The following is a 26421-nucleotide window of genomic DNA, read 5'->3' on the forward strand; positions in this document are numbered from 1 at the left end:
CATGGTGCACTTTTGACCACTCACAGGAAAGCAACAAAAGACGACAGAAATGTGAAATCTGCACCAAATAAAAGGAAAAGCCTCCCAGTTTCTGTAGGATGATGTGGCAGCATGTGTGTACGCGCAGATCATGACGTAACACCGTGTATACAGCGTAGCAGCCCATAGTCATGCCAGTCGAGATATGGACAGTACAGAGGAAAGTTCAGTGTGTTCTGTGGCTCACTAAATTCGAATCCGTGACCGAAGTGAAACGTGAATATCAGCGCATTTATACCGAAGCGCCACGACATAGGAATATCATTACTCGGTGGGATAAGCAGTTGAAGGAAACCGGCAGTTTGCTGGAGAAACCCCGTTCTGGTAGGCCATCAGTCAGTGACGCGTCTGTAGAGGCTATACGGGATAGCTACCTAAGGAGCCCTAAAAAATCTGCGTGAGCCCACATCAAACTGCACTGAATAGGTATGAAACTGGGAGAGTTTTCCTTTTATTTGGTGCAGATTTCACATTTCTATCGTCTTTTGTTGCTTTCCTGTGACTGGTCAAAAGTGCACCATGACTTTACGGACACACTGTATTTCCTATGGGTTTGTTTTGAATTGATTTGTCTTTAAATACTTGCTTGATAATGTCAGGGTATAAATTATTGCCTGATTACAGACACAGTCATCAAAAGACCTTTTTAAGACTTGTAATAATGCTTTTGAGTTGGTGGATATCTTGCGAAGAGACTTTTATACCATTTGTTTTTGTGTTACTGTGTTTAGCATTCTACAAAGTCATTAAGTGTCTCATTAATTTTATGGCAACATAAATAAAACTAAGTCCCCTAAGGAACAGTTTAGCCGAAATTTATGCTCTGTCACATTTCAGTAACAATGTCTACTGAGTTGTTTTTTGGTACTGAAAGCCCTCAGGAATTTGGTAAGACGTGCCCTCCATTGGTTCCCTCCCACATCTGCACCAAACTGCCTTCTTCATCCCTGATGCAATGTCCCAGAGCACCTAACCTCCACACACACATCATGATGAATATTACCTCTTCCTCTGCCCATTCCTTCCCTACGAAGATGCCATCCTCTTTGTTTGCTACTTACCTACCTCTTACTGATATGTGAAATTTATCTAAAATATTAGCACTTATACAAAGCCCTTTACAGTAACTCTAGCCAATACTACCCTGTTTCCTTTAGAGGCTATAGCACTTGCACCTGTAATAATTCTCATTTCCTCACTAACTCAATCAAAATCATTTACTGTATCAAACACAGTAGCGGACACTGGGTAACACATTTATGAACATGTTAACACCTGCTTTTACTGAATTTAAAGTCCAGTGGAGGAAACAAACACATAAACAGGCCACAGTACTTCGGCGACATATGTTCTATGATCAGAGCCTGCACAGTGTGTGATAGGACACACAGGAGAGATTTAACTTGGCTCTGAGCAGCAGTAATGATGAGGAGCTCGGGTCTTAGAGTCAGAGAGTCTGGTTTTGTGCCTAAGTAGGAGACTGCAGGAGAATCAAGAGTTCCATTATAGGTAAAGTGTGAGATGCCTAAAATGCCATTCAAATGCAGATCTCAAACAAGCAGTTGGATGTACCAGCCTGGTATTCAGAATAGAGGCCCACGCTAAAGACATAAATTTGGGATTTATTATGGCACAGCTGGTATTTAAAGTCATGTGACTGGATAAGCTCATCTAGAGAGTGAATGTCAACTAAGAAGAGATCTGTGGAATGAGTCGTAGAACACACTGATTAGAACACTTCTAATAGAAGCAGAAAAGGAATAGGAACCAGTCTGTCTGCTCACTACCATCGAGTGGTTACAGTGGGTGATCAATAAAGAATGAATTAAGAAGCAGAAAGTCATGGAATTCATTCTGATGAACCTTAGCATTTATAGAGCATTTCATATGCACAGGCTCTGTCCCACCACCAATAATATCACTACGTAAGGGTTCTCTCAATAACTTCCTCTTATTATTAATAGAAATTTTGTACTTCACTAATAGTATCAGGGATTTTTTTTTTTTTTTTTTTTTGCATCACATATGAATCAAGTAGCATATATTTCTTTTTCTGCTTTGGCTGCCAAGAAATAATTAATGCTCAAAGCAAAATTAGTTAAAAATCATACATTTTGTTACCTCAAGCTTCTTTGTGATAGTAACATAGAAAAACATCTTTGAGGCCCTGGCCAGTTGGCTCAGTTGTAGAGTACAGGCCCAATGTGTGGATGTCCCAGGTTCAATTCCCGGCCAGGGCATACAGGAGAAGCGCCCATCTGCCCTCCCCCTCTCCTTCCTCTCTATCTCTCTCTTCCCCTCCTGGAGCCAAGGCTCCATCAGAGCAAGTTGGCCCCAGGCGCTGAGGATGGCTCCATGGCCTCCTCCTCAGGTGCTAGAATGGCTCCGGTCGCTATGGAGCAATGTCCCAGACGGGCAGAGCATCACCCCTTGGTGGACATGCTGGGTGGATTCTGGTTGGGCGTATGCGGGAGTCTGTCTGACTGCCTCTCCACTTCTAACTTCGGAAAAAATTCAAAAAAGAAAAGAAAAATATCTTTGAGGTTGTGGGGAAAAGTAGCTGATCCTGGTTTTCTTAATTCTTTTAGAAAAGACACTTGCTATATTAAGTTTTTAAGCAAAGTTCCTTTCAGTGCATATATTTCCAAGTATCTTAGCCAAGACTAACAGTAGGTTTTTTATGTACCTGGGCAATTAGGAGAAGTCTATTTTCTGCAATCTACTAAAATAATATCTTGATATTTAAAAATGTTTGTTTTCAACTAAGTTCAAATATTGAAACATTTCTACATATCAAAGTCCTTTAATGAATGACTCTACTATTTTGACTGTTGTTTAAGTTTATTTATATACACTTTGAATATAACTCAAACGTTTTGATCATTATTTATCCCCAAGGACTACAAAACAGCTATGTGCATTTTTAAAAATCTGGTGTATTCTGCAGAACTGTTTAGAAAACACTGTCTACCCTGCTGTCCTATGCCCTTGTATAAATTAATTTTAGAATATATACCAGCAAAAAGTTGGTCATTATGAATAGTATAAATATTAATTGCATCACCCATTATTCTTCACTCTTGATTACCAAGAAACTCAGAGCTACCTCTGATAAATAGTAAGAACATTAGCCAATGCCCTTAGCATACTCAGATTCCTTCTCCTTCTCAAGGCTTTTGATCTTGTATTCTAACAGTCTAATTATACAAGTACATTTTTTATTCAATCTCAAACTCCTTGTATAAGTAGGTAAGGTATAACTATATACATAAATATTCAGTAGCTCCTTAGTTACTCTGTTACATTATTTAAAACAAAATCTAATCCAGTAAAAGAGCCATCATGGTCCAACTACTCTACAGTGTCCATACATGTTTCTGTAAGTTTGCTCTGCAATCAAAACTCATGGGTTCCCATCATATTTTTATAGATGGGAAAGCCGAAGTCAGAGAAGTTAAGTGACATAAGCAGCTAATGAAGAAAATACAGGCTGTGGAGGTGAATAACAGCTAAGATGTTTGTACAGTATTCTAGCCAACATAATACTCAGTTGCAAGGGCCTCCAAGAGCTTTTTGAAAACCCAGCTGTGTTTTCAACTTCCTGCACTATAACCCATAATAAAGATGAAGTAATTGTAAGTTAGTTAAAACCCCTCAAAGATATTAAAGATGGAAGTTATGTGTCATATTACAAACCAATCCTTCCATTTCTAAAGTAAATGAAGCAGTGCTGATTACTACATATTAGGTAAGAAAATCGAAGCCGAAGAGAAGTGAAGCAGCATTATGTCTCTAAGAAGAGCATTTTTAGTAGTCTGAGTAATAAATATATTTCATATGACTTTAGTATAAACTAAAATTTAGCTATTTGAATCAATGTATATGTATATCCCTTCAAATGAATATAGCTCAAGCAATTGCAGCTCTGAGATAAAATTTTTAAAGAAAAAATTAATTAATGAGGACTATCCAGACATCTAGCAAATTCCTTCAGCATGACATAAAGAATCTCAATGCTAAATACGATGACCAGTCCTACCATCCTCTCCTGAAAGGCTTTCACTGAGGACAGGGTAACAACCCAAAGATCTAAAGTATAATAGGAGCCTGACCAGGCGGTGGCACTGTGGATAGCGCGTCAGTCTGGGATGCAGAGGATTCAGGTTCAAGGTCGCCAGCTTGAGTGTGGGCTCATTCAGCTTGAGAATGGGATCATAAGACATGACTCCATGGTCACTGGCTTGGCTGCAGCCCTCTCCCCACCCTCTGGCCCCGCCCCTGTCAAGGCACATATGAAAAAGCAATCAATGTACTAAGATGCCGCAATGAAAAATCCATACTTCTAATCTCTTTTCTTTTCTGTCCATCTGTGCCTGTCTCTGTCTCTCTTGCAAAGAAGGGAGGGGAGGGGAGGGAAAGAGGGAGGGGAGGAGGGAGGAAGAAAAAAAGGGAGGGAGGGACGGACGGAAGGAGGGAGGGACAGAGGGAGGGAAGAAAGAATACTAGGAAATGCTATGTATTTTTCTGCCTAAATAAAAAATATATAGAAGCAGCAATACCTAATTAGTTCTCTTAACAGACTTTGAATTCAGTGGTATAGTTGAAGTCAGAGGACACCTAGAAGCCAGAGATATGGCCAAGGCCTTCTACGTTGGTAGAATTCAGATTGATGCGCTAATAATTATATCACTTTGAAATAAATATAAGGCTACCAAACATGAAATGTTATGCAGAAAAATTATTGCTTCTACCAACCTTGGATTCATGATCCTTATACCAAACTAACAATTAGAGACTCCAATTTCAATTTATTTCTTAGATTGCATTTTTTATTGCTCCCATAAACTGTGAATTTGAGATATCATATAAATGGCAGTAATTCAAAGATTCCTTGTTCCCTAGTGAAAGACACATTGGTGCCTCTTAGAAGATTTAAACTATTATACCTAAGCATATTTTTTCCTGATGAGAGTTTTCTTTGTGGAAAGTTTCTTTTTTCTTTTTTTTTTTAAATGAGGCCTCATGGGTGCCCAGGTTTTGTGAATCTACTACTATTGATGATTAAGCAGCCAACACATACATACATGAAATAAAGAACAATGCCATGATGATATTGAGCATGAGCTAGTGTGAAAGGATATATCCAGTTTAGGGTGAAAATAAACATAATTCAAAACCAAGAGAAGATCATTGAAGGCTGGAATTCACCAAGGAAATGGAGTACCAGTTCTCATTTTGGATTTCAGAGGAACTAAGATAACACTAAAATTAGTTTTAAAAACAGGAGGAAGATATTTTATTAGTTTTAGTGGAATCGTGGCATCATGAACAATGTACCAGAAGTCCCTAGCATAAGGAAAGATATTATAGGGCCCTATCTACATAGTTTGCTGACATGATTAGCAAATAGTGATCTACAAAAATAAAGATAGTGCGCTGTTGAATAATATCCTTAACTGCCAGAATGCTAATATGAGTTTTGTAGGATCCTATTAATTTTACATAGTACCTGTATTACATAAAAATATTATCAGCATACATGCATTTTTCAATAAATTACTCCCCAAAACACTTCTTGAGTATTTACTATACACTAAGTATGTACTTGGCATTGAACAAAAAAAAATTTTGTATCTGTGCACAAAGAATATATACCCCAATGGAGAAAAATGTAAATAACTTTAATTATGATAGTGATGATGATAACAGGAAAATATTCTTATTCAATTTTTATTAAAATACTTAAATTATAAAATATGATAGCTTTATAGTATGTCATATTCTATTCATTCATTCATTTTTTTTATCCATGCAACATTTGTTAAATGCCCACAATTAGGGTCATTATCAAAGATTTGGACTTAATTCAAAGTGCTGTAATTCATTTTATATAAAGATATAAGTAGATACCACAAAAGTCCCTACCAATACTCCCAAAAGAAATTCTTTTCTCTAAAATAGCTATGGTGCATTTTTGCAGAAATTATTGCTTTTGCCTAGAATATTCTCCCCATCCCTCTATTCTTCATGATTCAGTTCAATGGCTGGTTACCTCTTCCGCAAGTCCTCTCCTGACTCTTAAGGGAAGCATATTTTGTGCATACCTCCATTTTAACAACAGCACATTGAATTGTAATAGTTTATCTGTCTCCCTAACCCACTAGACACAGACTTAATTGTGAGCTTCTTGATGGCATCTTTATTCATCCTTCCAATTTAGGAACTGGAATAATGCTTGACATAAGGGGTGCTTAGTAAATGTTCTTGCAGTACTGTCTTACAATAAATGAGTCTCGGGTACATTGTATATATTTATTATAATATTCAAGTGTTAATAGCTAGTTACAGGTCCATCTCCACAAGTGTTTTGTTCTCCAAACGTGCAAGCTCACTGCTACTTTGAAGCCACTCTAGGATGCTCCCCCATAATTCCCCATTTCAAACTGCTTGCTTTGCTTTCTCACTTAGATACAGTTTCAGTTTCAGCTTTCCAGAGAAAGCCATCCTGACGACCCACCCCTCATTAGTGTCTTTCCTCACCTTATTCTCATTCACTGCATAGCTACACTCTGGAACTGCTTTCTCTGATTTGTCTGCTCAGCACTGTTCTCAGCCAGAATGTCAATTCCCCGAGACCTGGTCTCTTGCTGGCCTTCTACGATGCTGCAGTTCTAGTATATAGCACAGTGCGTGAGATCTAGTAAGCACTCAAAAAATCCATGCAATTGAGTGAATAAGTGAGAAATTTGGACCTTTCACTCCATATGTAGCAAACTATGACTCATGGGCTGAATTCCACCTTCTGGTGAGTTTTGTATGGACTACTCAGTGTTTTTTAAAATATTTGTATGAGTTGTCAACTTTTAAAATCAGATGTCACATATTTAAAATTTTTTAAATTCAGGTTTCTTTTGTAGTAGGAGGAATAGTGGAAATCCGGGGCCAGCAATGGCGTTTAGAACTTCAGCAGAGGTGAGTGGTAATGCTGGTGGCCGAGGCCAGGCAGGTGCATGCTGGATTCGGGCAGCTGGTAGAGAAACTGTGGAGCTGGAAAGCCTGGGACCATTCTGTTTAATAGTCTCACAACAGCGGACATGCACACAGGCAGGGGAAAACCGCTTTTCAGGGAAAAAAACCCAGCAAGAATGGCCCCTCACAGTGGTGGGCAGGCAATCTGCCATCAGCAATCCCCCTGCGTGCAAGCACCTGGTGCTGCCATGTGCTCACGCAGCAATCAGGCAAAGTGCTTGCAGCTGGTAAACCAGCGAGCAAGCCTAACACAACTGCCCCACATTCCACCCCTTCAGGGTTGCTCACTTCACAATCTACATGACAGGAAACAAACAGAGACTACAGCAACAACAAAAGTTACACAATAATTACAAAGGTGCCCTTCACAATGTTTCCCTGAGCACTTTGCCTAGGATGTCAACTGGAGGCCCACCTCTAATTCCTTACCCCATGGTAGGTGGGAGGGCCTGTATAGTCCAGGGCTGTGTCCATTGAAAGCAAAAAGTATCCTTGGTGCACCTCTGCAACTGGGTGAGAAGCAGTCCATGATAGACAGCCCAGCTGTCTGTGCAAATCGCCAAGGTAAGAAGTCCATTACAGGCAATGCTAACACCTGCTGCACATTAGAAGGGGACCAGTGGATTGCCAATTTCACAAGGGGCCTCTGGCCCCCTTCCTATCTTTGTTGGACGGGTCCCTCAGCCTTCCCCCTATTCAAACTGGAACAATGGGTCTTGGGGATTCTGAAACCTGAATGCCAGCCATTTTCCTGGCAGATGCTGGGCCACCTGCTTCCTCTGCTTTTTTCAACGGCTGGAACCTTTGTTCTGACTCAAGGTGCCGCCAGAGCTCTAACAAGACTTTATTAGGCTTGCCATCTAATTTCTCTCTATCTGCCCCGGCCACAATGAAATCTACCCACATCTGTGTTTAGGTAACCTTCACAGACCCATTTCTCCTGTTAATCATGGGGGCAGCACAGGCAGCAGCCCTCACAGCCTTATGGTCCGTCTCTGTTCCAGAGAGCATGGTGCCATCCACCCCCTATATCCCACAGCCACAGCAAGCAGGCTACTAATGGCTTGGTGGGTCTGCCTGAATTGCACCTCCAACTCCATCAGCTCTGCCAGGGTATAAGGCCGAACCACAGAGTGCTCCACTACCTGGGGAGGCTGTGACTGCCCCTGAGGGACTCTTGGCTGCTGGGTCTTTACCTTCTTAACGACTCCCAGCTGGGCCCTGAGTCTATGGATGGTAGTTTCAGCCCAAGCCTTCTCATCCTTAGAAGAGCAGGAGTTGGAAATACTTGATCCCACTGACTCAGAACCACTCTGCTGGCACGGATGCAGCTCCATCTTCAGCACCCACTTTAGCTCCTGTGGCTGCCAGCTCTAAGCCTGAAGCTGAAGACTCAAAGCTCCTGAACCTGCAGTTGTTTCTCCAACAGCCATCACTGCCAACGTTCAGCTTCCAAGGCAAACTGCAACTCGTGAACCCTTAACTCTTTGTCCAGAGACTGCTCCAGTTCCCGGCGCCATTGGTGCTCAGCCTGCAATTCTTGAACCCGGTCTTCCTCCTTCACCAGCACTCACTCTAGTTCATGCAGTGGTTGCTGCTCCATATGCAGCTCATTCTGGAGCTCTCAGCCTTGCTCAGCTTCTCACACAGAGTTCTTGATTTCTTCTCACAGGGTTGTAAAAAACACCCAGCCCATGGTCCCCACCAGGAGAGCCATCAGGAACAGCTACTCCTCTACTCCACCAGTGGGGCAGCTGTGTTAGGCTTGCTCACTGGTGTACCAGCTGCAAGCTCTTTGCCTGATTGGTGCATGAGCATGTGGCAGCGCCATGTGTGTGTGGCCTATGTAAGGCTATGGGTGATTGCCCCTGAGAGAGATGGGGGGTTGTGGATGGCTGGATGCCTGCCCACCACTGTGAGGAGCCATTCTTGCTGTTTGTGTGTCAGAAAAGAGGTTTTCCCGACTGTGTGCTTGTCCGCTGTTGTGAGACTTTATTAAATGGAATGGCTCTAATGCTTTCTGGCTCCACAGTTTCTCTATCATCTGCCTAAATCCAATGTGGACCTTCCTGGCCATGACAGCATCCATTGGCATTACACCATCCCTCAAAGTTGTCAGCAGCTCCATACCAACCTGCTCTGAACCCTGTCCACTACGCCAGATGTAATGCTGGCAGCTGAGGCCAGGCAGGTTCACATCGGATTTGGGCAGAGAGTAGAGAAACTGAGGAGCCAGAAAGGGTTGGGCCATTCCATTTAATAAAGTTTCACAATGGAGGATAAGCACACAGGCAGGGGAAACCACTTCTCAGGTGAAGAAACAGCAAGAATGGCCCCTCATAGTGGTAGACAGGCCACCTGCCATGCCCCCACCCCCTGAACACAAGCACCCATAGCCTCACATAGGCTATGCACATGTGCCTCTGCCAGGTGCTCATGCACTAATCAAGCAAAATGCTGGCAGCTGGTACACCAGCAAGCAAGCCTAACACAGCTGCCCCACATGAGTCATGGTGGCCCGCTTTGGAGACTATCAGCAGATGGCCCCAACCATACCTGTCCCTATATCACGCAGTCACATGCACTGTCTGGCCCTGAAGGTAATTTAATTTGCGCCTGATCTCTTCTGCTAAAGATGTCTCTGTGATCCATATCATGCATCACACAATGTAACTCCTACAAACCCTGCCTTCACAGATTGCTTGCTGGTGCTAGTAAGTCTTCAGTTATATCTTTAGAGAGGTTAGCCTCTGACCTTATCCTTTTATTATTTCTGCATGAAAACGTGGAAAAAACATATAATTAATTATAAACCCTGAAATCATTATACATAGGAAGAAAATTTAGGTGTTTAATATATAGATCTCAAGGTTATGAAAGAAAGCGCTCATTGAAATATTTACAAAGCAAATGAATTAGGGAGAAGTAGATATAACAATATGACTAAGTTTTATTAACCTAGTTAAAATTCACTAGGAAAAAATAAACCCCAACAGTATGGATACACATATTTTTAAGTAATTCATAGAAGAAATAGAAATGACCAACTAACATATTAAAAGATAGTCTTTTATCAGTAATCTGAAATATGTGACTTAAAATGAGATCCCATGTAATCTGTAATTCATTAGTTCATTCAACAAACATTTGTTGAAGGGTTACTATGTTCCAAATACTACTAGCCTGGCAAAGAATTTTTTAAATGGTAATAATTTTAGAATTCAGTAAGGTAAGTATCATCACATACTGTGCAAAATAATTTTATATTATGCATCAGTAACCATATAATAGTTACAACCCTGTGACCTAGTAATTAAACTTTTTGGAATTCATCCTAGGGAAAGAATCAGTGTGGCAGGCAAAGATTAATGCATAAGGATATTAATCACAGCATAATTTATAATATCAAAAAAATTAGAAATCTAAATGTTTAACAATAAGGAGCTATTCAATAAATTATAGTACAATCAGTGAACAATTATTCAGACATTAAAATTATGTTTTCAGGCCCTGGCCGGTTGGCTCAGTGGTAGAGCATCAGCCTGGCGTGCGGGAGTCCTGGGTTCGATTCCTGGCCAGGGCACACAGGAGAAGCACCCATCTGCTTCTCCACCCCTCCCCCTCTCTTTCCTTTCTTGTCTCTCTCTTCCCCTTCTGCAGCCAAGGCTCCACTGGAGCAAAGTTTGCCTGGGCACTGAGGATGGCTCTGTGGCCTCTGCCTCAGGTACTAGAATGGCTCTAGTTGCAACAGAGTGACGCCCCAGATGGGCAGAGCATCGCCCCCTGGTGGGCATGCCGGGTGGATCCCGGTTGGGGGCATGCGGGAGTCTGTCTGACTGCCTCCCCGTTTCCAACTTCAGGAAAATGCAAAAAAAAAAATATTATGTTTTCAAAGACCATCTAGTGACATGGAGAAATGCTCATGCAAAATGTTAAAACCTATATTTTAAAAATAATTTCACAGAACCAATTAAATGTGATCCATTCCTTCTGGCCTTATGAGCCAGGAGTTCTTTTTGCTTTCCATTGACTTGCTATCAGTAATGCCGGTGGCCAAAGCCAGGCAGGTCCACTTCAGATTCGAGCAGACGGTAGAGAAACTGCAGAGCCGGAAAGCATTGAGCCATTACCATTTAATAGAGTCTCACAACGGTGAACAGGCACACGGGCAGGGAAAACCTCTTCTCAGGCACAAAAAAAGCAAGAATGGTCCCTCACAGTGGTGGGCAGGCAATATGCCATCCACAATCCCCCTGAGCGCAATATGCCATTCACAATCCCCCATAGCCTTATATAGACCATACACACGTGGCACTGCCACGTGCTCACGCACCTATCAGGCAAAGGGCTTAAAGCCAGTACACCAGTGAGCAAGCCTAACACAGGTGCCCCACACTATCTTAATACCTTTTTTTCACCCTGTAAAGCAGATAATATTTCTCTATATTCTTCTTAATTTTAGTAGGTATTAAAACAGAGGGTATCACATATTCACAGCAGCATTATTCACAATAGCCAAGATATGAAACAACCTAACCCTCCATCAAAAGGATAAAGATGTGATATAGATATATGTATATAATACACATATATATGAAAAGACATGCAGGGTTATGATTATTACAATATCTCTGTTAACTCTGTGTTTAGCATACTCACAACTATAAACCTACTTTTGCCCCACCCTGTGTGTGTATGTATATACAGACATATCTACATGCATACATACACATACATACATACAGTTGAATTTCATTCGGCCATAAAAAAGAATGAAATCTGGCTGTTTCCAACAACTTGGAGGAACTTTGAGGACTTCATGCTAAGTAAAATAAACCAACAGAGAAAGACAAATACTGCATAATATCACTTATATGTGAAATCTAAAAATGTCAAACTTGGAGAAACAGAGAGTATAGTGGTGGTTAACAGGGGATGGGGTAGAGGAAATGGGAAGATACTGGCCAAGAGTATAGATTTCCAGTAAGATTAACAAATTCTGGAGATGTTACGTGTAGCCTAGTGATTGTGGCCAATAATAATGTACCACATAATTGAATGTTGCCAAGAGACTAGATTATATGTGTATGCGTTCTCACCTCCAAAGAGAAGTGTTAATTATGCAACTAGATGGAGTTGTTACCTAATGCTATGGTGGTAGTCATTTTACAATATATAATTGTATAAACTCAACACATCATATATCTTTTTTTAATTTTTTTTTATTTTAATTTTTTTGTATTTTTCTGAAGCTGGAAAAGGGGAGAGACAGTCAGACAGACTCCCGCATGCGCCCGACTGGGATCCACCCGGCACGCCCACCAGGGGGCGACGCTCTGCCCACCAGGGGGCGATGCTCTGCCCCTCTGGGGCGTCGCTCTGTAGCGACCAGAGCCACTCTAGCACCTGGGGCAGAGGCCAAGGAGCCATCCCCAGCGCCCGGGCCATCTTTGCTCCAATGGAGCCTTGGCTGTGGGAGGGGAAGAGAGAGACAGAGAGGAAGGAGAGGGGGAGGGGTGGAGAAGCAGATGGGCGCTTCTCCTGTGTGTCCTGGCCGGGAATCGAACCCGGGACTTCTGCACGCCAGGCCGACGCTCTACCACTGAGCCAACCGGCCAGGGCCACATCATATATCTTAACCTTATACAATGTTACTTGTCAATTATATCTCAAGAAAGCTCAGGGTAAAAATAAAATAAAAGATCTCAAATGGAAAAACAAAAATTGTTACATGGCACCAAAGAAATGATATGGCTTAATATATGTCAAACATATTCATAGTACTGAACAATGTTCCAGACGGTGGGCAGTGACTATTGTATAGAAATACAGAATAAAGAGGAGAGAGAACAGGAAGAACACAGAATAAAGGAAATCAAGACCAGAGCAGCACAAGGACAGCATGTGGAGGACAGAAAGCCCAAGAGGACACACAGCTTAATTTTAAGGAAATTCTCTGCACGAACTTAAGTTCCCTTTTTTAAGTATTTATAGTTTTATGTAGATCAGACAAGAAACTTACAAGAAGCATTATTTGTTTCTTGTAACACCAACCACAAGAAGGACCAAAAAGGATGTCACAGTAGAAAAAGCAGAACTACCTCACTACCATAAAAAGAATAACAACAAAAATTGAAAGTCTGAGGGCACCAAAATAAACTGTCTGTACAAAAGATGAGTATAGTAAAACAAGGAGGAAGTTGAACCTCGGTTTTGGAATTACTGAACAGTGCAAAGGCACAAACCAGTCTGCACGGTCATCAGCATGCAGAAGCCAAATGATTCCACACTCACAATGAGAGCAGTGAGATTGAGACTCAGCCAAACCCTCAGAGAGCAGCTGCATAGTTACTTCTGGAAGCAAAGCTTACAAACACCGTTGTTTTGCATTTCTGCCTCAGCGTTTGGTACAAGAGGTTCATGAGGAACTCAGCAACTGTGTTTGGCCTTCCAAGAAACCAGATGTAGTATCCTACCTACAGAAAGCCAATGAAGTCACTTGAAAAATCAGAAGAGCACAGTGGGCTCTCTTCTATGAGTGAAAACTGATTTTTTTCATGATAAACTGGTGGGCGGAGTCACCCCATAGAGAATATATTTCTAAAGTGGCAAGGTAACAACTCTCTGTGTCACTATAAGAAAAATAAGCAGATAATTGCTTATCTCTATACCAGTGAGATCTTATGGCACACATAAACTAATTACTACAATTCTGAGGCATACCAAAAAATATATTGCATTTTTTGTCAAGCTGACAAAAAAAATAGGTCTAATTTTGATTTGTGCACACTGGATAGCTATTGTTATCATTTTTAAAATATAATCTATTCTCTCCAAGCAGTCTCATAAACTCAAATCCATCCAAATTATTGGTTTTTAGGTGATCTTTATTTTTAACTTCTTTCATGTTTTATAGCATTATCTTTTTATCTATCACTAGCTCTATCAATAGCTAACACTATTTTATCTATCAATTGCTATCACTATTCATTATTCTCATTCTCCATACTGCTCAACATCTACCTTAGCCTGGTTTTAAAATTTGTATTCTCTATTCTTATACTTAATCTGCTTAAAACTGAATTGACCTAGCATAAGCCCTCTCTTGACCTTGACATTTTTATTGTTACTGGTAACATGAGATTTCATTTTTAAACACAGTCTTTACGAACATAAGGTAATCTGGCTCAAATATCTACTATTCTACTGGTTCCAGAGCTGACTTAGCTGGTCTGTTAAAAGCTACATGATCAGGTCCTGGTCATGGAGCTGCTCACTGGAACAGAGGGAATAACCACCCCAGACAAAGCAAAACTAGGTCTCACTTAAGAAAACATGGGTGGCTCGAGTTCCCAAACTCCTTCCTCTGAAACGTCCTGCTGTTCGCTCTGCCCTCCTCTTTCTGCTGCTTCCCATCCACAATGCTCCAGCTTGGGAAGTAACTCCCCACCCACTTGCACATGCTGCTGCACCACATTTCTGTACTCGGTAGAGTAGCAATAAGATTTTAATTCTCAGCCTGTGATTTTTTTCCTTTCTGCTCACATTCAATCTCTAGTTATTCCTTTTCTAGCGTGACTCAATTCCTGTCACCTGATTTCTCTCTCTCTCTCTCTCTCAAACTATACCTTGTACACATCTCAAAGCTCTCATGTCTTACTTCTTTCAACTTGTCCTTCAGTTTAGCTTTTAGTTTCTCAATACCTAACATTCTTTTTTGGTCTTTCTAGTTATAACCCATCGGCCCTTATCTATTTTTCTGTCCTATATATGTATTTTGCTAAACAATCAGAGACCTAAAAAATCTTTTCAATGATCCAACTATGTTATAAAACTATAGCAACTTCTTTTAGAATATTATTGTAAAGTTACATATATAGTAAAGGTAATAAATTTATCACTTATAAAGCTAGTTTAAAGGTTAAAAGAAAAAAGTATTGAAAATACCCATGATTATAATAATCAGTTAAGGGATATACAAGATAATAATAAGATGTAAAATGTGACATCAAAAACATAAAATGTAGGCATTGAGCTTTACAATAGAATCAAACTTGTTATCAACTTAAAACAGACTCATATAAGTTGTTATATGTAAGCCTCATAATAATCACACACAAAAAAAAAAATCCTATAAAAAATACACAAAAAATAAAGAGAAAGGGACAGGCATATCACAAAAGAAAATCATCAAAGCACAAGGAAGAGAGCAAGAGAAAAAGAAAGCCACAGGAGAAACTACAAAACATCCAGAAAATAATTAATAAAATGAAAAATGCACATATCTAGCAATAATTACTTGAAATGCAAATAGACTAAATTTTCTAATCAAAGGAGATAGAAAAAGTGAATGGATTAAAAAAAGACCATCTATCTGCTGCAAACAAGACTCAATTTAGACATAAAGATATGCATAGATTGAAAGTGAAAGGATGGGCCCTGGCCAGTTAGCTCAGTGATAGAGTATCAGCCTGGTGTGTGGATGTCCTGGGGTCGATTCCCAGTCATGGCACACAGGAGAAGGAACCATCTGCTTCTCTACCCCTCCCCCTCTCCTTTTCCTCTTTCCTTTATTCACTTTCCCTACCACAGCCATGGCTTCATTGGTTTGAGCAAGTTGGCCCTGGGCACTGAGGATGGCTCTATGGCCTCCGTCTCAGGTGCTGAGCAATGGAGCAACAGCCCCAGAGGGGCAGAGTATCACCCCTAGTGATCTTGCCAGGTGGATCCTGGTTGGGGTGCATGCAGGAATTTGTCTGTCTGCCTCCCCTCCTCTCAATAAAAAAATAATAATAAATTTAAAAAAAAATATTAAAAAAGAGAAAGAGAAGGGATAAAGATCTTGCATGTAAATGGAAACAAACAAACAAAAATTGCCAGAGTACCTACATTTATATCAGACAAAATACTTTAAAACAAGAAAGGTAATAAAGATATAGAAAGGCATTACATAATAATGAGATGTTCACTCCAACAAGAAGATATGAGTTCACTTTCACCACTCTTATTCAACATAATATTGGAAGTTCTATCTACAGCTATCACATAAGTAGAAGGAATAAAAAGCATCAAACTGGAAAGGAACAAATAAAGCTTTCATTATTTGCAGATGGCATGATATTACGTATATATAATGAACCCTAAAGGTTCCACCAAAAAACTACTAGAATAAATGAATTCAGTAAATTAGCAGGATACAAAATTAATATCCAGATATCAGATGCATTTTATACACACCAATAATGAACTATTGGAAAGGGAAACTAAGAAAATAATCCCATTCACAATTGATTTAAAAGGAAGAAAATACCTAGGATAAATTCAATCAATGACGGAAAAGACTTGTACTTGGAAAATTATAAGACACTAAAGAAAGAAATCGAAGAAGATAGAAATAAGTGGAAGCATACACCATGTTCATGGATAGGAAGAATTAACATCATTAAAATGTCTATACTACCCAAAGCAATCTATAGATTCAGTGAAATTCCTTTCAAGATACCAATGGTATATTCACAGAACTTAACCAAATATTCCAAAAATTTATATGAAACCACATAATGCCATTATTAATGGCTATCATCAAGAAATCAATAAACAAGTGCTGGTGAGGATGTGGAAAAAGGGAACCCTCGTGCCCTGTTGATGGGAATGCAGACTGAAAGTCACTGTGGAAAGCAGTATAAAGTCACCTCAAAAAATAAAAAATGAAACTGCCTTATGACCAAGTTATTTCATTTCTTGGCCTATATATGAAGAAATATAAAACACTGATTCAAAAGAATATATGCACCCCTATGTTCACTACAGCATTATTTACAATAGCCAAGATATGGAAGCAGCCCAAGTGCCCACCAGTAGATAAGTGGATAAAAATGCTGTGGTACATTTATACAATAAAATACTACTCATCCATAAAAATCCACAAGAGGAAATCTTACCTTTTGTGACAGAATGGATGGACCTGAAGAGTATCATGCTAAGTGAAATAAGCCAGTCAGAGAAAGACCATACACTTTCACTCACATGTGGAATCCAATGAACAAAGTAAACTAACAAACAAAATAGAAACAAACCCAAATATACAGAGAACAGACGGTCAGGGGGAGGGGGTTCAGAAGAATGGATGAAAAAGGTGAGATGGGATTAAGCAAAGCAAAGCAAATAAAAAAAAGTGTAGACACAGACAACAGTGTGGTGGTTACCAGAGGGGTGGGGACAGGGAAAGGAGAAGAGAGTAAAGGGGGATAAATGGTGATGGAAAGAGACTTGATTTGGGGTGGTAAACACACAATACAGTATACAGATGAAGCATTAAGGAACTGTACACTTGAAACCTATATAATTTTATTAGTATCACTCCAATAAATTCAATAAAAATAAAAAATTAAAAAACAAAAAGATATGAGATTTGTAAATATTTAGGTATCCAACATAGCAGCAACTAAATATATAAAGCAGATGTTGGCAGACCTAATGGGGAAAAAAGACAGCAATACAGTCACAATGGGATACATTAATACCCCACTTACATATAAGAATAAATAATCCAGACAGAAAATCAATAAGGAAACACTGGCCTTAAATGGTACCAGATGGACTAACATATTCACAGAACATTACATCCAAAAGCAACAGAATACACTTTCTTTTCAAGTGCACATAGAACATTTTCTGAGCTAGATCCTATGTTAGGCTACAAAACAAGTCTTAATAAATTTAAGAGGATTGAAATTATATTAAGCATCTTTTCTGACCATGCTATATGAAACTAGAAATTAATTACAAAAAATAAACTTACACCATACACAAAAATTAACTCATAATAGATTAAAGACTTGGATATAAGACCCGAGACCATAAAACTCCTAGAGGAAAACACAGGTGATAAGCTAGGTTTTGACACAGGTCTTGATGATTACTTTTTAAATCTGAGAACAAAAGCAAAAGTAAACAAGTGAGACTAAATCAAACTGAAAAGCTTCTTCTGTCCTGCAAAGGAAACTATCAACAAAATGAAAAGGCAACCTACTGAATGGGAGAAAATAATTGCAAATCATAGATCTGATAATGGGATAATATCAGAAATACATAAAGAACTCACAACTCAAAAGCCAAAAAAACCAGTAACCCAATTAAAAATGGGCAGAAGATCTAAATAGACATTTTGCTAAAGGAGACAAACAAATGACCAACAGGTACAGAAAGAGATGCTCTAGGTCATTAGTCATTAGGGAAATGCAAATCAAAATCACAATGAGAGGCTCTGGCTCCTTGGCTCAGTAAAGTGTCATCCAGGTGCATCGAGTTTGTGGGTTTGATCCCTGGTCAGAGCACATACGATAAGCAATCAATGAGTGCACAACTAAGTGAAACGAGTTGACACCTTCCCCCCCCCTTTCTCAAATCAATGAAAAAAAAATTTAAATTTATATACTACCTTGCTCTTGTTAAAATGATTATTAACAAAAAGACAAGAAATAACAAGTGTTAGCAAGGGTGAGAAAAAAGGGAACCCTCCTGCACTGCTGGTGGGAATGCAGACTGGCACAGCCACTGTGGAAAACAGCATGGAGGTTCCTTAAAAATTAAAAATAGAACTATCATATTATCCAACAATTTCACTTCCAGGTATTTGTTAAAAAAAAAAAAAAAGCAAAAACCCTAATATAAAAATATGTGCATTCCCATGTTCATTGCATCATTATTTACAATAGCCAAAATATCAAAACCACTTAAGTTTCCCTTGATGGATGAATGAACAAACAACCACATACGCACATACAGAAATATCATTCACTCATAAAAATGAATCTTGCTATTTGCAATTACCCCAATGAACCTCTATCATTATGCTAAGTGAAATGGGTCAGAGAAAAGACAAATACCATGTGATCTTTCTTATCTATAGAATCTACATATTCCAAATACCCAAGTTCATAGATAGAGACAATACAATTGGTTACCAAAAGCAGGGAGAGAAATGGGTAAATTGTTTTGTTTCATTTTTAGTATAAATAATTAGGATTAAAGAAATTTTAGTATTTCACTCCTTTCCTAAGTTTTCGGTAAAAATACTTAAGTTTGCACACACTAGACAGTCATATAAATGATAGAGAGGGGCCAGGAGTGTCCAAGGGCAACCTTTTAACACTTTAAACTCACAGAATGCTGTATGTTAATGATATCTCAATAAACTGGAACAATAAAAACCATTGATCTACCCAGAATCTTACTTTATATCTATCAATGTTTGTTTCATTAAGTGAGATGATGTATAAAAAAGTAGGAAAAGGGAGAGATTGTCAATGGTAGAAAATGATGATAAAGTAAGCTTGGGAAAGTCTAAAGCTTGGAGCTTATTCCGTAAAAAAAAAGAAAAAAAAAAGAGGGTGCTAATATAAACAAAACAAAATTAAACTGGCACGTACACATTTAAAATATTTAACTTCTAAACAAATCTGCATTAGATGAAATTAGAACTTCTGCATCAGAACTACCAATAGATCTTCATGTTAATCAAATTAAGTTGACCAAATAAGAGTTATCAGGCAACTCTTTTCATTGTAGTCATAAAATGGAAATGATTCTTCCAAAAGAATGCAGAAATTAAGACTAATATTGTTAGAATTCCAATGGAAACCAGTTAGAGGAAGCATGCCACTCTAATTCAGAGCTCAGGAGCCACATGCAAGGTTTGTCCTGACAGGACCTCAATGTGCTCCCTTACTTCATAGTCTGTCTTCTTAGTAGCTTCTCTTCCTCTCTCCTTGAAGGCTTCCACTTGTTGCCATGGTTTACCGATTCCTCAGGCTCTGACATGGGACTCCCTCCTGGACCAGCAACTTTTGGTGCCAAGGATTGTTTTCTTATGGATCAGTCCCTAGCATAGCCCTGGAGAAGGGTCAAGCATCCTAGGGGCTTTTCCCCCTCCTTGGCTCAGAGCAACGGGGATGAGTGCCAAATAAATGAAGGAACCAGTACTTGAAAATACGAAAAAAATCCATGACACAATTCATAATTGATAAGATGAACAAAATAATATAAAGATATGAAATGCAATACCTGATGGGCCAGAATATAGATATTGTGTCCAACATCTTTTGGGGAAACACCATCATCTCCACTCTCATCATTCCCATGATCGCATTCCAATCCTTGGTTATAGGCATTCTTCATCACATCCACCTATCAATAACACAAATTGAAACAGCAAGGCTTGAAATGCCACAAACAACATGCATTTTACACTGTTTATGGGTATCACTGTAAGCTGGGATGCTTCTAAGACTTGAAAAGTAAGTGGATTAAGCAAAGGAAAAAAAACTCATAGACAAAAATATGGTGATGACAAGAGGAAAAGGATTGGGGGAGGTAGAAGAGGGTGAAGAGGGGTAAATGGTGATGGAAGGAGACTTGGGGTGATGAACACACAATACAACATAAAGATGATGATATATTATAAAATTGTAAACCTGAATTCTATAAAGTTTTATTAATCAATGTTACCCCAATAAATTCAATATAAAGAAAAAAAATCATTCACAACAGTTTTAAAAAAAAGAAAGAAAGAAACTCTAAATGAAAATGCCCTGGAAACCATGTTTATTTAAATTAACTTGGAACTATTTTCTTTCAATAGCCCCTGTTTTCCTTGGAAATTTTTGCTTGACTTTTGAATGCTGACTGTGCTAAAGTTCCCATAAATTAGGAGATCCTGGAACTCCTAATAAGTAATAAGGTAGCCATTACTTACTAAGTGCCCATGAGATAACAAGGACCCATAGTGCTTGACATCATCCTCTGCACTGAAGACCCAACAGCAGATATAACAGGGTATCTGCCCTCAAGAGGCGAACATAACAGCCCTACAGAAGACTAAGTGTGAGGCACTAGCTCCCGGCACGGGTACTATCTCAGTCAAGAGGGGTTGAGGCTGGGCCATAAGGAAAAGGGGGAGGATGAGATAAATGTGTTTAAACAGAGAAAATAGTATTTTCTTTCTTTCTTTTTTTTTGTGTGACTGAGACAGAGAGAGACAGAGAGAGGGACAGATAGGGACAGACAGACAGGAAGGGAAAGAGATGAGAAGCATCAGTTCTTTGTTGTGGCACCTTAGTTGTTCATCATTGCTTTCTCATATGTGCCTTGACCAGGGGCTACAGCAGACCAAGTGACCCCTTGCTCAAGCCAGCAACCTTGGGCTCAAGCTGGCGACCTCAGGGTTTCAAATCTGGGCCCTCAGCATCCCAGCCCAATGCTCTATCCACTGCGCCACCGCCTGGTCAGGCAAGGAAATAGAATTTTCAACAGGCTATTACATAGTGCTGTTTTTGAATGAATATATAACCTATTGCCCCATGTAATCATAAGTATAAAAGATATTGTTTTTATTTGTATTGTTCAGAAAGAGGTAATAACAATTTTTGAGGGGTACAAAAATAACAAGTTTTGAGGGTATACACCTCCCTAATATATTCCAATATACAAACTAAAGCAAACTTTTCTTGCTCATCTCAGCCCACTGCTTTGCAAATACTAGATTCTTATTACACATGTTAAATCATAATGTATCTTATCTTTCTCTTTATCTGCCCTCCTTGCTCCATTCCTTAGTATTAAAGAGAGAAGCAAATGAATGCCTTCCATAGAGTTTCCCCATAACACCAACAGTGGTGCTCAGAAGACTAGGCTCTAGTCACTAGGGCATTAAGCTATATGGTTTGAGTATGTTCACAATGTTTTTGAAACCCAGTGCTTTTAAGGCATGCCAACATTACTTCATAATTTCCATGTCACAAATGAGGAATTCCTGCTAATGATCTCAGTAGAATCCTCATCAAGTCTCCAATTTTGCTAGAACAAGCATTATTGAATATTTCACTGATAAGAACAAATACAAAAGATACTGATTGCCTTTTCATTGTTCAGAAAGAGGTATAAATATAATTTTGAGTGGTACATTTTTATACACCTTCCTTATATATTCCAACACACAAAATAAAGCAAGCATCTCTTTTTTTCTGTCAGAAAGAATTTGCAAATAGTTTATCAGAGTGGGAGAATCTGGTTAAGAAAAGTGCTAAGAGTGGGTTAAAACAATGAACTCATTAGAACCCAAAACAGGCCTGACCTGCAGTGGCGCAGTGGATAAAGCATTGACCTGGAAATGCTGAGGTTGCCGGTTCGAAACCCTGGGTTTGCCTGGTCAAGGCACATATGGGAGTTGATGCTTCCAGCTCCTCCCCCTTCTCTCTCTCTCTCTCTCTCTCTCCTCTCTCTCCCTCTCTATCTCTGTCTCTCTCTCTCCTCTCTAAAAATGAATAAAAAATAAATAAAAAATAAATTTAAAAAAAAAGAACCCAAAACACACTGGCCTTTGCCTTCATGGAGCCTTCTGAAGTATTTGTAATGTGTCGTTAGGCCTTGGTAGGGCAGTGAAAGTCATTAGACTTTTTCCTGGCATGCATACTACAAACATCCCTTTTAGTTACACATTATTAACATGGCTTTCAAAAGTTTTCTTACCAGTTCCCTAGGTCTCATGTTAAAAAGAATCCTTTCTGCATTCTCGCTGTCGTGTCTGCTTTCCATGATGGCCAGCAAGAGCTTGGAGGCATTGTTCTAGAGAAACAGATTGAGTTAATGTGAAAAAAAAATCTATTTCATGGATTAATGATCCCCTATATTACTTTTAATTGAGATTACTAGACCATTTTTTTAATCAAACAGAATTTTAAACTGCTAATTTGGTTTGGCTTATTAGCATTTAAAAATAGAATGTTTTTTCAACACAAAATAAAAATAATGACTCATGAAAGATAAGTTACAGGGGATATTTTAAATATTGGTAAAAAGGTGTTCTAAAAACAAGATTGACTCCATATCTAATGCATTAAAATATAACCATATTTGCCTTCACTATTTCTTAATGGTCACTTTTATGATGACATGTTAGCAAAACAGTAAAGTAAACAAGTATCAATGACATATTTTACAAAAATAATATATAATTTAAAGAATTTAGCAAGTTGTTTTTAGCATGAAACATTAATACATGTTTTCAAGTCAAAATTTTAAATTTGAGCAATAATTATTGAAAATTAATTTATAAAATTCTAAATTCATGAGTTAGAAATAAAATATAAATTTATTGATAACCAGTCTCACAATTTGGCAGAATATATGCAACATATTTACCATCTGGTTGTTGAAGATTAATATTTTCTATTTTTGTTTAATAAAGAATGAAAATATCTTACGTTGTCTTTTGATATTTTCAAATTTGGTTTACAAGTGTATTGTCTCACACATTTTTACCTATAGATATTAAAAATGTTTCTGATAAAGCTGATTTATAATCCAAAACAGGTACCACAGAGGTATACAAAGTACAATTTTCTTAACATTTGGAAAGAGGTTTCTTTACATTGTTTTCAATAGCATAGCCCTAGACTTGAGGCAAATTGCACAATGATAAAAACTTCCTGAGAAATATTTCTACAGTGTTTTGTAATGTTCAAAAATCTCAACCTTCACACACAGTCTTTGAAAAGAACACAAAAGAAGTAGAGTCAAATGGCTTTGAGACACTGCTCAGTGACTCAAAATTAACATCTCACAGGATGAAAACTTAAATTGAATCAGTTATTTGGTCAACAGATATTCTCTATACAAATTTTGTAAAAATTGCTCAAATTAATTTCATTGAGTGGTTTTAATACCAAATTCTATCCAACTATATATTTTTCTTTCAGAAGTACAATCTAAAGACTATCCTTAAATGACTAACAACAATAACGATGATGATGATTATACCAATGTCAAGAACTCATCTTGAAATAATTTTATTATTTTGTTAATTTTTTCTGTTTCATTTAAACATTTTAAAGATTCGTACCAATCCTAAAATCCATTTCTATAATCCTGCATCCGATCTGTACAAACAACATACCTAAGAAATAGGTCCCCGGATTAGTGGAGAGCTCTCAGATCCTTACAGCGGTCTGAACTGACCCCACTGGATTCAAAGCTAAACCTTAGCAACAATAGCAGTCTTCCCTAATGAACCTCACTCAGCAGGCCCAATACATAATAGCTTTAAAATACACCCAATTTCAGAATGTTATGGACATTATGGTATTTCTTTAACCAGTCTTTTTTATACTATGTTGGAAGAATAAGAATCTTCTATATGTCCTATTAAAATGTGACTCAATTTTAAAGTATAAAACCCTATATACACTGAGAAATCAAATGCACGTGTCAGTATTAATAGAAGGTTCTCTTCAAAAGGAAGCTAGAGTCCTAAAAACAAAACAAAACAAAATGACCTATTGACAAAGTCAGCACTTCGTAGTCACAGATCAGTTATGAAATGTAAATTTAAAAGGACACGATATATTTATGGAAAAATTCATAAAATTTCATAGTAAATGAGTATATAAAATTAGGTATACTAAAAATTATAAGCAATTAAGCAATTAAATTCAGGGGTAAAAAATACAAAATAAAACCTTAACATTTTTAATGAGGTATCCCCATAATGTCACCTATTTATTATTAAAAGCACCCAAACCAGGAAAGCCCCCTATAATTAGCTACTATGTACCATTCTGTCTTAACAAATATTGTTGTTATATTGGCCACTATATACAAAGCCACACAGATCTTTTTCTTTTAAAGTATCCACAACCTCATTGTTTAGGTAGAAAACTATAATTTAAAATTTTCAAGTCAAATCTGTTCATTTGGTTTTTACATATCTTGATATTTATCCAACTGTCATATTTTGAAAAGGTATACCTAAATTGTGCTTAGTAACATACATGAAATTTTAAAGGACCCTTTTCTAAAATACATTTTCATCTGAATAGCTAAGAATATCTTTGAACTCTTAAGTTAACACCCATCGTTTAGTTATTTTACATAGGTCTGGGCTTGTATATAATCAAGATGCCTATACTTTATTTTAAATTGATGAATCATTCAGTAATTTCCCCCATTAAGGTATATCAATTAAAAATGAGATTTAAAAGGATAGACTTTAGACTAATAAAAGATTTAAAAAGCCAAAGGCTAAGGCTTCCATATGCTATATCTTCATGAATTATGGTTAAAGATGGAATTAAGATGAAAGAAACCTTTTCCTAGTAACTCAAATTAAGCAGTCTAAAAGTGGGCGTAGGCTGGCTTCACTATCTGAAGTATGATGCTGATGAAGAAAAGGGCAAAAGTTCAGTCCCTGTGTGAACCACCTTGGCTTTAACCTATGAGTGGAAAGATCCAAAGCTTATACAATGCTGCAAAAGAAAATAGTGAAAAAATACAAACCTATCTCTTACATTAAAAGAAACATTTGCTTACTAAGAGCCATTAGCACTATCTTCACATAAGTAGGACATATGTATGTTCCCTATGTATACCTATATTTAGAAACAGATTTATAAAAATATTATTCTTCTTGGCCATTAAATTACTCAAAGTGAAATTTATTCAATAATTATATTTGCTATGATACTGAATAGACTGTCTTAACAGAAAAATTATATTTAACCAATGATTTGTTTAACACTATATACAATGATGTGGTTGTTAATAATTCACCTCAACTGAATATCGTGCCTTTGTAACTGGGATTTATATAGTTTCTTGGGTATATTCATTTGTTATTTCCATCTGAACAAAAAATGAAGGAATTTTGTGAAATGTCATTTTGTTCCTGAGCTCTGGTAAATAGAACTGCTGGGAAGTATGCACACAGTTTAAGTTAAAGTAACTTCTCAAAGGCAGTGTGAACATGGCTCATAGTATTTAGGGAGAAAAATAAGATTCTAATGTAAAAGAAAATAACTTTTAAAGGATCCAGAAGGAAAGTGGACAGAGGGAAAGGGGATGATAGGCTGATAGGATGGGATGAGAGCAGAAAAGCAAATCCTGGCGGGAAGGGGGGAGAGCGTTTAGAGAGGGAGATGGGGGATGTACTGGGGAACACGGGGGTGGGGGATGATGAATTCAGGGGGACACTAGAATCTATGTAAACACAATAAATTAATAATAAAAGATAAAAATTAAAAAAATGTTTAAAAAAAGAAAATAACTTTTATAGAGAAGAGAGCCATAAAACTATAGTGCTGCAGCCTTCCTTTTCCTAGCCTAATTAACTGTGACTGGCCAGATAGGTTTCTGTAGTCAGGAGTAATTTTAAAAAATATGGTATAGTGAATGTTCAACACCTTTGCCCCTCTATATAATGAAAAATATAAAATAAAAACAGAAGAATAAAAATATAAAAGTAAAAGCAGCTACTTAAACAAATTTCCAATAAAGTACCTTCCAACTGAACATCACCTC

At 38.0% G+C, this 26421-nt stretch overlaps 1 protein-coding gene across 5 annotated transcripts in view; it reads right to left on the reverse strand.

The window, feature by feature from the left end:
- ITPR2 (inositol 1,4,5-trisphosphate receptor type 2) overlaps positions 1-26421 on the reverse strand; it is a 525086-nt gene that overhangs the window by 124024 nt on the left and 374641 nt on the right. For all 5 annotated transcript variants that reach the window (XM_066264976.1, XM_066264974.1, XM_066264967.1 and 2 more), the window contains 2 exons: positions 22597-22692; positions 20134-20256 (listed from right to left, as the gene is read on the reverse strand). In XM_066264976.1, coding sequence (XP_066121073.1) covers positions 20134-20256; positions 22597-22692 — 219 coding nt within the window. The remainder of the gene's footprint in view (positions 1-20133; positions 20257-22596; positions 22693-26421) is intronic.

Source organism: Saccopteryx bilineata, chromosome 1 (assembly GCF_036850765.1).
Source record: "Saccopteryx bilineata isolate mSacBil1 chromosome 1, mSacBil1_pri_phased_curated, whole genome shotgun sequence".
Lineage (NCBI taxonomy): Eukaryota > Metazoa > Chordata > Mammalia > Chiroptera > Emballonuridae > Saccopteryx > Saccopteryx bilineata.